This window comes from Equus caballus, chromosome 10 (genome assembly GCF_041296265.1).
Source record: "Equus caballus isolate H_3958 breed thoroughbred chromosome 10, TB-T2T, whole genome shotgun sequence".
Classification (NCBI taxonomy): domain Eukaryota; kingdom Metazoa; phylum Chordata; class Mammalia; order Perissodactyla; family Equidae; genus Equus; species Equus caballus.
The window spans coordinates 28,483,186-28,495,094 of record NC_091693.1 but is presented as its reverse complement, the minus strand read 5'-3'; the positions used below and the strand labels follow the sequence as shown (position 1 = coordinate 28,495,094).

At 52.9% G+C, this 11,909-nt stretch overlaps 1 protein-coding gene across 7 annotated transcripts; it reads right to left on the bottom strand.

Annotated features, from left to right (window-relative positions):
* Positions 1-574: 574 nt before the first annotated feature.
* On the bottom strand, positions 575-11,902 carry ZSCAN22 (zinc finger and SCAN domain containing 22). 7 transcript variants are annotated; one of them, XM_014731331.3, is made up of 4 exons: positions 11,630-11,789; positions 10,823-11,010; positions 8,182-8,634; positions 575-5,655 (listed from the first exon to the last, which is right to left on the bottom strand). In XM_014731331.3, the coding sequence occupies exons 3-4, from the start codon at positions 8,579-8,581 to the stop codon at positions 4,577-4,579; spliced, it is 1,479 nt and encodes a 492-aa protein (XP_014586817.2). In that variant the 5' UTR covers positions 8,582-8,634; positions 10,823-11,010; positions 11,630-11,789; the 3' UTR covers positions 575-4,576. The 7 variants fall into 7 exon arrangements, with proteins under 7 accessions (XP_014586817.2, XP_014586833.2, XP_014586822.2 ...); XM_014731336.3 differs by having other exon boundaries at positions 3,042-5,655; positions 11,789-11,901; XM_023651551.2 differs by having other exon boundaries at positions 3,042-5,655; positions 10,823-10,880; positions 11,789-11,892.
* Between the last annotated feature and the right edge of the window lie 7 nt (positions 11,903-11,909).

The following is an 11,909-nucleotide window of genomic DNA, read 5'->3' as shown; positions in this document are numbered from 1 at the left end:
AAACTCTTTTAACTGGTGTATTTAGACCATTTACATGTAATAGAGTTATTGATATGTTTGGATTTGGGTCTACCTCCTTCCGTTTTCTATTTGTTCCTTCTGTGATCCCTGTTTCCCTTTTCCTGCCTTCTTTTGGGCTATTTAAATATTTTGTGGGTTCCATTTTATTTCATCTATTGAATTTTTTATCATCTCTTTGTATAGTTTTTTTTTAGTGATTTCTTTAAGGATTACAATATGTGTACTTAACTCTTCACAGTCTACCTAGAATTAATTTTACCACTTGAAGTGGAAAGGAGAAGCGGTGTTACTACACAGACCTTCTTACCCTGCCCTCTTTTTTTTTTTTTTTAAAGATTTTATTTTTCCTTTTTCTCCCAAAGACCCCCGGTACGTAGTTGTGTAATTTTAGCTGTGGGTCCTTCTAGATATGGCATGTGGGATGCCGCCTCAGCATGGCTTGATGAGGAGTGCCATGTCCGCACCCAGGATTCGAACCGGTGAAATCCCGGGCCTCCGAAGCAGAGCGCGTGAACTTAACCACTCGGCCACGGGGCCGGCCCCTCCTGCCCTCTTTTTAAAACAAATTTTATTTAGTACACTAATGGTTCTTCTTTGAGGTATAAGTTATATACAGTAAAAAGTACAAATCTCAAATACATCACTGACTGAATTTTCATGCTCTCTCCTCTTTGCCTTGTAGTTCTCGCATACACATCAATGTGGGTGAAAACCCTTCCTGACAATGTTACCAGTTTTGCTCTCAACAGCCATACATATGCTAAAGATCAAATATCTGAAATCTGTTACTCTTTCTTCCTTCTCGAAGTTTCAGTTTTCCTTATGTGATCATTTCCCTTCCAGCAAAATAACTCCCTGCAGCATTTCTTTTAGAGCAGGCCTGCTGGCAACAGACTGTCTTAGTTTTGCTCCATTTGAGAACGTTTTGATTTTGCTTTCATTCTTCAAGTGTATTTTTATTGGATAAAGAATTCTGGATTGACAGCTCCTTTTTTCTGCCTTTAAAAATGTCGTTTCTCTGTTTTCTGGCCTTCTTGATTTCTGATGAGAAACCCATGATCTTTTGTATCCATCTGTATGCAATGCATAGTTTTTCTCTGGCTGTTTTCAAAAATTTTAAATTTGTTTTCAGTTTCCAACAGTTCGGTTATGATATGTCTGGGCATGGATTTCTTTGGGATTACGCTGTTTTGGGTTCACTGAGCTTTCCAAACCTGTAAGTTTATACCTGTTGGCAAATTTGGATAATTTCCAGCCATTATTTCCTAAATATTCTCTCTGCTGTCATCACAAAGAATGTGGCAGCATTTCTAGCCACACTTATGGTTCCATCAGTTTCTCACTGTGATTCTGTCCCATAATAAGGCTCTTGTGACCTATCTGGTTTAAAATATTACATCTTCCTAATGCATTGTTCCTTTTATAAAAATAGAGTGATCTTCTGACCTTAATAATGCTTTTCTGCATTAACATCTGTTTTGTCTGAATTTAACACAGCTCCATTGGCTTCTGCCAGCCTCGTGCCTGCCCCATACATCCTTTCCTCTTCCTCTACCCTCAGCTTTTCCACTTAGAGGAGCAGAGCAGAGGGGTGTCTCTTCTAAAGAGCACGTGTCTGGATGTGAAAGAAATTCCGTCTGCTGGTGTTTGTCCTCCCTGGTTTGTGAGAGCACTAGAGCTTTGAAATTGCTGGCGTATTTGGATGTGCTCTCGAATCTGGCGGTGTAAACTGGGCTGGACACCTACACCCTCTGACCCCTCGTCCTCTCCTCTATCAAACGGGATGGTTGAGCTGCCCTCAGTGTTGTGTGAGGATTAAATGAGATGACATATATAAATTATTCGGCAGACTGGCCAACACATGTAGGCCCTTAATAAAGATTCCTTTTTTCCCCTGACCCTGTCCCCCTTTAGACCGACATGGGCAGACACGGACCTCACAACAAAGCGGGTGCCGGGGATGCTCAGAGCACCAGGGGGAGGGAGATTCAGCTCCTCAGGGACAAAGACGGGGAGAGTAGGGGCAGAGAGAGGTGGAGGCGTATGCTACAGGTCAGAGCCAGTGGCCAGGCCCGGGGTCAGTGCTGTACAAAGCACGTCTTACGATTCCACTTTATAGGCGAGCAGCCACCGAGGTTTGAGGAAGTCACTTATCCATGGTCCCAAAAGCAGCACCGGGAGGAGTGGGGCTCTGCGGCCTGACCTTAGGCCCACGTCTTTTCCGCCCCCTGCAGCCTGTCAGAGGCCTGTGCGATAACTTCCCTGGGAACGGGTGCCTGTTGTCGCTGTTTTTCCCTGTCTGTTGACTTTTCGCTCAGTCTCCCCTCGGCGGTACCTGTGTTTGGATGTTTCTGGGACTCTCAGAGACCCTGACACCAGACCTGTCTCCCTGGCTCTCAACCTTCCTGTTCTCTTTTTTTTTTTTTTTTGAGGAAGATTAGCCCTGAGCTAACTGCTGCCAATCGTCCTCTTTCCGCTGAGGAAGACTGGCCTTGAGCTAACATCCATGCCCATCTTCCTCAACTTTATATGTGGGATGCCTACTACAGCATGGCGTGCCAAATGGTGCCATGTCCGCACCTGGGATCCGAACTGGCGAACCCTAGGCCGCCGAAGTGGAACGTTTGCACTTAACCGCTGTGCCACCGGGCCGGCCCCAGAACCTTCCTGTTCTCAACCTCACTTCTCTTTCGGTCTTTGTGTCTCTGTTTACTCAAGACACAGAGGGAATGACTCCAAGACACAGGAAAAAGACAGGGAGAGAAGGTGGCGATGACTGTGCACAACAGTGTGGTGGGTCAGATGGCTCACATGCGATGGGATCATCAGAGACACAGAGAAAGAAGACTGATGCCCTGACAGTTAGGCACAGAGGCTGTGACCTCCAGTTACAGACATGGACCCTGAAAGAGGAACAGGGATACAGAACTGTGAGGGAAGGCCAGGGAGCACGTTGACAGGACGCTGGCAACCACTGCGCCCACGGCACCAGGGGATCCTGGGGCGACAGAAAGGGTGGACTCAGTACAATAGCGTTTTATTGAGGCCACTGCAGGCCAGGTTTGTCTAAGTGCTGGGGCCCTGAGGAAATCAGACCATCCCAGCCCTGCAGGGCCCACAGTTGGCAAGGAGACAGTGCAGGGTGGAGCATGGTGGCTGCCTCTGGGAAGGTACCACAGTGCATTCGTTCAACAGACAGGGGTCAGGGCCTATTGCATCCTGTGTGCTGTGGATGCTGAGAATAAGACATGGCCCCTGCTCGTGGAAGCTCCCAGTGTCCTTGGGAAGCAGACTGTGAGCTCTGCAGGGAGTAAACACAACATGGCAGGAGGCGTGAGCAAGGTAAGGAGGTAACGCTCTGGAGCAGAGGCAGGCTGAAGTTGGCTTGAGGAGGTGGGTACACTTTGGGGAGGAGATTTGAAACATCTTGGAGGAAAGCGGAGGGGAGGATTCCAGGCACAGGTAAGAAGGCACATAGGCAGGAAACAGTATGGCTTCTTCAGGAACCACATGCAGTTCCACGTGGCTGGTGGAGGGAAAGTAGGACCATGCAGGGAGGTGAGGCCAGGCACCATGTCACGAGCGATCATGAATGGCAGGGGAATATCCCAGGGGGCAGTACTTTGAAACCATGTTCATGTCACTGCACACCCAGAGAAATGACAATATTCATATGCACATATGAGGGTCACTGGAGAGGTTGCTTGGGGCCCAAAGCACCTTAGATCTTGGCAGACTTGTAACCCACTCAGGAATCTCTGCTGTAGGAGGTGACGCATCAGAGAGCCTTCCACTGTGGAGTGACACTATCAGATTTGAGTTGTAAAAAGAGTCTCCTGGAGGCCAGTGTGGAGAATGAAACAGCAGAGGGTGGGGAGTGGAGAATGAAGGCAGAAAGGGGTCAGGGAGGAGACTCCTGCGGGAATCCAGATGTGAGGCAATGAGGGCTCACATAAGCTCACGATAGTGAAGAAGATGGACTAGAGGTGAGTTTTAGGTAAAACCAACAGGGCTGATGATTCATGGGATGTCGAAGGAGGCAGGAGGGAGCAACGGAGGCCGCACAAGTGTCAAGCAGTGCCTTCACTTGAGACAGGGAGAACGTGAGAGACTGTGGGTCTGGAGAAGGCCTCACAGAAGAGACAGACCCACAAATCGGCCTTGGAGTCAGACATGAACAGGGGGAGTGAAAGAGGAGCTGTGAAGGCACAGAGGTGGGCGTGGGCAGGCATCCCTCCTGCGCTGAGCAGGAGAGGAACAGGCAAGAGCAGCCACATGGCAATGTGAAGCTGGAGCCCCTTTTCCCAGAGCATCTTGGGACCACAGAGTCCTGATAGAAACTTCATTCCGACTGGCCCTGCTCTGAGGCCTCCATCCGAGTCCTCAAAGGCAGAGTTGTTCCCAGACAGCCCCAGAGTCTGCCCTTAAGCACCTTATCATTTTGGAGGACTCACCGATCACCCACCCTATTCCTCTGGGCTCTTTCGGAAGCGAGGGCTCCTCTCAGGTGTTGAGCCTCCACGGGAGGCTGTGCTGTGTCCCAGGGGCTCTCCAGTCACGGCAGCACCATGATGTGGATCCTCAGGTGGACCATGAGGGCCGAGCTGCGGCTGAAGGCCTTCCCGCAGTCGCGGCACTTGTACGGCTTCTCACCCGTGTGGGTCCTCTGGTGCTCGATGAGGGAGGAGCTCTGCGCAAAGGCCTTCGGACAAACCTGGCACTGATACGGCTTCTCTCCAGAGTGGATTCTCAGATGGCGGATAAGGGCCGAGCAGTCACTGAAGGCTCTCCCACAGGCATCGCACTTGTAGGGCTTCTCCCCCGTGTGGATGCGCTGGTGCTGGGTCAGGTGGGTGCTCTGGCTGAAGGCCTTGCCGCACTCATCACACTCGTAGGGCCGCTCCCCTGTGTGTACCCGCTGGTGCTGGGTGAGGTGGGTGCTTCGGCTGAAGGTTTTGCCACATTCCCCACATTTGTAGGGCTTCTCCCCAGTGTGGATCCTCTGGTGCTGGGTCAGGTGGGTGACCCGGCTGAAGGCCCTCCCGCACTCCTTACACTCGTGGGGCTTTGCCCCCGTGTGGACGACCTGGTGCTGGGCCAGGTGAGTGCTCCGGCTGAAGGCTTTGCCACACTCGCCACAGGTGTAGGGTGTCTTCAGAAAATGGCTCTTCCGGTGTGCCTCAAGGGCCGAGGGGCTCCGGAACAGTTTCCCACACCTGCCACACTTGGAGGACTTCCTCCCTGAGTCCGTGCATGGAGGCGCTGTCTTACAGCCATCCGATGGATCGAATTTCTCTTCTGAAGGAGTCTTCTCTTGTGAAGTGAAGTCTGGCCACCTGTCGGGACTGTTCTCCAAGGCACCAGATTCACAGCTGGGTTGGTCTGTGGGGGTGTCCATGTGATGCCCTGAGGTTTCCCTGAAATCCATCTTGTGGGCAACTGACTTCGTCCAGACCTCCCCTGAGAGTCCTGCCCGCCTCTCGGAGCTGCTCTCAGCTTCGCAGGCATCACCAAAGACGGGTCCCAGGGAGTCACTGCCCACAAGGGTTTCGGTGGCCCTGTCTGACGCCTCTGACTCTTCCAAATCGCTCTGCTTGCAGCTGGCCTCGGAGAGCTCAGCTCCAGGCTCCTGTCCTGAAACGACCCGAACCACAGCATCAGCACTCCTTCCCGCCCAGGCCACCCCTACTCTGCCAGGGGTCTGGCCTCACTCTGCATGGGGAGACGTGGCCACTCCTGACATTTGGCCCCATTTCCAAAGGAAAGTTTCTCATCTGGGGTCTTAGATGACAAAAGCACACAGGGCTGTCCTCCCACAGCATCAAAAACTGCATCACAGTTTCCGATCCGTGCCCCCTTCCCCCAAAACTCTCCATTCTCCAAAGCTCCTGATCTTGGCTCAAGCGTCAGAAGGAAAACCCTGAGGTTCAACTGAGCTGAAAGCGCGCGAGGCGCGAGGGGTCGGACAGCCGGGCGCCTGCGCACTTGCTCCCAGTGCAGCAGGGTGGCTCCGTCACCCCCGCCCCGCCCTCCAGGCCACGGGGGCAGGTGCTCAGCCGGTACTGGCTGCATGAGGGGTCCTCCTGGGGGCCGGCGTGGGGACATTTCCCACAGTAGACTCTATCTTGAACCCCGAGTAGACAACTGCCACTGCGGCAAGTGGCTGAAGCGCTCCCCCGCCCTGGCCTCCCGGAGCCCCGCTCTTCAGCAGGTGCTGTGCCGACTGATTGGGCTCTGGGCTGCCGGAGCCACGTCGCGTAGAGGGTAGAGGCCTGCCCACCCCTTGATGGCGCACGGGCACGGGGGATGTGCAATCCTCATCGTTTGTGGGACAGATCTGGAAGGGGGGAGGGGCGGGATGACTGCCGCCCAAGTCCACAGTGCGCCCCCCTCCAGGGCCCTGGGCAATCTTGCCCTCCTCTGGGCCTCAGTTTCCCCATCTGTAGGAGAGGGATGCTATACTGCTCGCCTCCCAGGGCTGCTGGCCATCTTATCAGGCTCTTATCCTGTGCTTGGCTCCAGTGCAGCAGGTAACTTTTGTTGCCTCATTTCAGCTTCACGATGCTCTCAGGAGGCACAGCCACGACTGCACTTCAGACAAGGAAACTGAGACCCAGCTGAGGGAGGGTCTCGAGTAACTGGTACAAAATCACATGATTAGCTCAGAGAGGTTGAGGAACCTGTACAAGATCACACAGTTAATTTGGTGGCCACGTTGGGATTTCAGCTCTAGCATCTCCTCCTCCTTGAGGTCCATAGTCTCCCCTCACTCCCCATCCTCCCCAGCCCCATGCTGGGCCCTGCCTCCCCCTTTCTTCCTCTATTCCAGAAAGATCCTACCCCCTTCTCTTCCCAGAATGCACTGGTACATATCACACCACCAGGCCCTGGCCCCACCATTCCCTCTGCCCGGACCACAGGCTCGCTCTTGTCATTTCAGCACTGTTTTCCCTTTTCTCTGAAGACTTTGTTGACCCTACAGGAGGATAGGACCACTCCCTCCCTCCCCAACCCTGTGACATGGGCCTGGGTGTAGCTGACGGGGCCAAGGGAGGGCACCTGACCAACCTCTTCCAGAAAGGTCTGTTTCTCAAGGAGCTGGACAAATTGTCCTAACAGCTACTGTTACTGCATGTCACTCTGTGCCAGGCAGCGTCCCACATGCTGCACAACTACTGCCTCGTTTATACCCCTCAGTGACACTGAGGTGCGTACTGCAGCACAGTCCCCATTACTGACAGGGAAACTGTGGCACAGAGAGTCACATGGCCAGGAGGAGGCAGAGTGGTGGCTGCATCTCCCAGGGCTCAAGGATTCCTGCGTCTCCAGACTTCATGTTCCTCTAGCCCACACCTCCCTGGCACCTGGCACACCCATCCCCACTCGCACCCCTGCTACCGTCAGGCTGGGCCCTTCTGGGAGAAGGCTTCACTCCTGCCTTACTATCCCAGGGCTGGGTCCTCCCTGTGTCCCATGGGACCTCCCCAGGCTGGGACATCTGTGTGGGTCTCACGACAGTGCCCACCCCAGCCTGGGGCAGGTCTGACCCACCCAGATCCTGAAGGCCAGCATGGAGAGGGCTCAGAGGGGGTGCATGGGGACACCTGGCGTCTCTGTCCCCACCCCACCTCAGGCATCTGGCCCCCTCATCTGATTCCAGCAGCTTCATTTTCCTTTGGGGAACTGCCCTTGCTCATGTCAGTCCTTGGGATGTGGACAGCCAAAGATAAGCACAAGACCCGGCCAGTTCAGGGGGCTCAGCCCAGGGGCCTTTCGCTGTTGTCCCCCTGGTGTTTCTACATTGTAAGACACAAGCCTGGCATTGCTGGACCAACTTTGTCCCCTTTGGAGAGAGAAGCTACCTAAGAACAAAGCTAATATAGGAAAGCCCAGTTCCCTGACGACAGAGTCCTGATGCTTTCCACCAGGCTCCAGGATACAGTCAAGAAGCCTCCCGACTCGCTTAGGTCAGTTTGAGCTGGGCTTTTGGTCTTTAGCAATCAGAACAGATCTGTTTAGCATGGCATGTAAGAGTTTGGGTGAGGTACAGATGTGAGAACAAGGGTGTGAGTGACCCCAAACTCAAACCCTGCACCCCCATGTTCCAGTCCAGGCTCTGCCCCAGTGTGCTGGGAACACCCACCCGTCGCTCTCCCTCACCTCTCTTGTCCAGTGCCTGAGTCAGATCCTCCACCAGCACGGCAGCCTCCTCGCCGCTCTTGGGACACTGGGCCCCCACCCAGGACTGAATCTTGGGGGGCAGTACGCCCAGGAACTGCTCCAGCACCAGCAGCTCCAGCATCTGCTCCTTGGAGTGCGCCTCAGGCTGCAGCCACTGGCGGCACAGTATGCGGAGCTGGGCCAGGGCCTCGTGTGGGTTGGATGCTTCCTCATAGCAGAAGTGCCGGAAGCGCAGACGTGCAGCCTCCGGGTGGGCAGTGTGGCCAAGGCTGGGTTCCTGGAGCTGGGAGAGGATAGCCTCCTCGTCCTCCACCTTCACTTGTAGGAAGCCATCCTGTTCCCAGGGCACGGGGTTCAGGGGGCTCTTGGGGATGGCCATCGGGCAGCAGCACCCCAGTGAGACACGAGATGACTGGAGCCTTGAAACTGGGTCTGCAGGAAGGTCAGAACTTTGTCATCGTGCGGAACTTGGGGCCCCGCCTCACACCTGCTGAGCAGGGCAGATGTGGGCTTGGGGCCTGTGAGATGTGACTCCCTCTCACAGAGACACAGGGGACCAAAGTAATGAGGACGGCGCCCACTCGTGTGGAGCACTGTTCTAAAGGCTCACATATAGGAACTCATTTAAAATTCACAACAGACTCGGGAGGGGGGAACTTTCTTTCCATTTTTTGCATATGAAAACAGACACAGAGGAGGCAAACATGCCCAGAGTTTCCCAGATAGTGAACAGATGAGCAGTTGCTGAGCTGCAAACCCAGGCAGTCTGACCCCATGGCCGGTCGGCTTGAGGCGAGCTCCCCCAACAGAGCCGGCTCTCTCCCGCTCACACGTGCCGGGGGGGAGCCGCACGGTCACTCACTCACTTTATTTGCTAACTATTTTGTAGCTTTTGAGATGGGTACTTAGATGAGTGACTTTCAGCCTTTCTTCTTTTCTAGTACATATATTTAAGGGTAAAAATTTCCCTCGACACAGCTTCACAAGTGTGATGTTGCATCTTCATTATCATTTACTTTAAAATATTTTCTAATTTCTGTTGTGGTTTCTTCCTGACTCATGGATTATTTAGAACTCTGCTGCTTCATTTCCAAAAAATTTGTAGTTTTCTAGTTATCTTATTATTGATTTCCAGATTAAGTCTGTTGTGCTCAGAAAATGTGCACTGGTCAATTTCAATCCTTTGAAATTTGCTGAGACTTGGTTTGTGACCCAATGTATGGTTAATTTTGGTCAACGTTCCACATACACTTAAAAATAATGCAAAGCTTTCTTAGATAAGTAACAAACAATAAAAGAGATAAACTGAACTTCATCAAAATTAAAAACTTTTGTGATTTGAAGGACACCATCAAGAAAGTGAAAAGGCAACCCATAGAATGGTAGAAAATATTTGCAAATCGTATATCTGGTAAGAGACCTATATGTAGAACAACTCCATAATAAAAAGAAAATCCAATTAAAGAATGAGCAGGGGCTGGCCCCGTGGCCGAGTGGTTAAGTTCGAGCACTCCGCTGCAGGCGGCCCAGTGTTTCGCTGGTTCGAATCCTGGGCACGGACATGGCACTGCCCATCAAACCATGCTGAGGCAGCGTCCCACATGCCACAACTAGAAGGACCCACAATGAAGAATATACAACTATGTACTGGGGGGCTTTGGGGAGAAAAAGGAAAAAAACAAAAATCTTTAAACAAACAAAAAAGAATGAGCAAAGGATTTGAATATACATTTCTCCAAAGAAGATATTCAAATGGCCAACAAGCACATGAAAAGATGCTCAACATCTTTAGCTACCAGAGAAATGTCAATCAAAACCACAGTAAGACAGCATTTTACACCTGCTAGGACAGCTATAATCAAAAAGACAGATAACAAGTGTTGGCTCTTGAGCCACGGCCTTGGGCACAGGGAGAAGTGAGTTAGTAAAATAAGACCACAACTTGCAGTTAAGCTGCGTTCTAGCTCCTAACTCCACCGTAAAGCTCACTGGAGCCTCTCATCACCTTGCCTTGCTATTATCCCCATGCCTCTCAGCCTTTGTCCCTTTTATTCTCCTGTCCTAAAATCCCTCTCTGCACCTGACTAATTTCTTCTAGTCCACCAGGCCCCACTTCAGTGGCTATCTTCTCCAAGAGCCGTCCCAGCACCTGGGAGTAGGCTATGTATCCTTCCAGGGCCCCGGGGCTCTCTTGCCCCAGCTCCGTGTTGTAACCATGTGTTTCCCCAGAGAGACCAGGCGGCTGGAGCCGCAGTGCCCAGGGCCCGACCCAGAGCAAGTGCACAGCACACAGGTGCTGAGCAAATGGAGGGACCAGGAAAGGCTGGGCATGGTGATCCACAGACATGGGGAATTGTACAGGGGAGGGGAACAAGGGTGGCAGGGACAATAAATGCAGCAACAGCTTCCAAGATCCCTCTGCACCCCTGGAGCCCTGTTCTGGAAAATCCCTGATGACAGTCTCCGAGAAATATGTACGTGGGCCTACCTAGGCCCACCCCCAACATGCCGACCTCACCTCAGGTTGAGGTCCCTGCATCCACGACCACTCAACCAACTGAGCAGAATGGTCCTTCCGTTTCTCACTTCTCACTTGTATCAACCTGCTAACAACACCTACCTCAGGGGGTTGCTGCGAGGTTACCCAAGGCAATCCATGACAGGCGTCCAGTACCAGCCTGGCACACAGAAAGCATGCGGTGAACACCCAATCCAATGCATTCACAGCCCCTGCCAGACTTAAGCCTGCAGGTGCTGGGGGACATATCCACAAACCCAGCTGAGCGACCGCTGGTCACACAATGTCAGCTGCAGACATGGCAAAGCACAAATTTGCTGTCACATACTTGATAAACTCTCTGCAAATGACCCAAACTTTAGTCCCTCTGATAAAACCTCAGTCAATGACATAGTTATACATACACACCCTATCTCAGGCACAGTCTGTCAGCCATACCCCAAAATATACCCAGGCACACACCATTTCTCAGTGTCACTCACGGTCAGTCAAGAAAACACAGGCCTCACAGCATCTCCCTGACACAGTCGTTCATCATCTCTCAGTCACCACCTCGCCCAGTCAGATCCACAGAGCCTCCCAGACACACCCGAATCACACACAGGCATCACCCACCCTCTCACTCCCAATATCACACAACTCACCTACACAGTCTCAAACAACCATCTCCGTCGGCCGCACACTGGGTCGGGTCAGACGCTCATCATGTCATTCGATTACACACTCCCAAGCTGGCAGTCAGAAGCACGCCCGAGATGAGTCAGACACACCATCTATCAGACACGTACACACAACTGGTCAGTCAGTTGGTCCACATTCAATCAGTTAGTTCTACACTTCGTCTGTCCCTCGGTCCCACGCTCTGTCCGTCAGTCCGTCCCACACTAGACCCGTCGGTCCCGCGCTCACAGTCCGTCAGTCGGTCAATGCGCGGTTCGTCGTCAGCCCCTCACTCTCCGTCCGCGGGTCGGTCCTGTGCATCTCCCACCGGCCACCGCACCGTCGCGGCTTCCGCGCCTGCAGTGTTTCTCTCCCGCCCCAATCCCGGCGGGACCCACCCAGACCCACCTCGCCCCAGCAGCGGGCGGACACTTCCGGGAGCGGACTCGGAGGTGCGGGAATGACCAACCCACCCGCGCGCCCGCTCACCGGTACCACAACTCCCATGATGCGCCGCGCTGCTCACTCG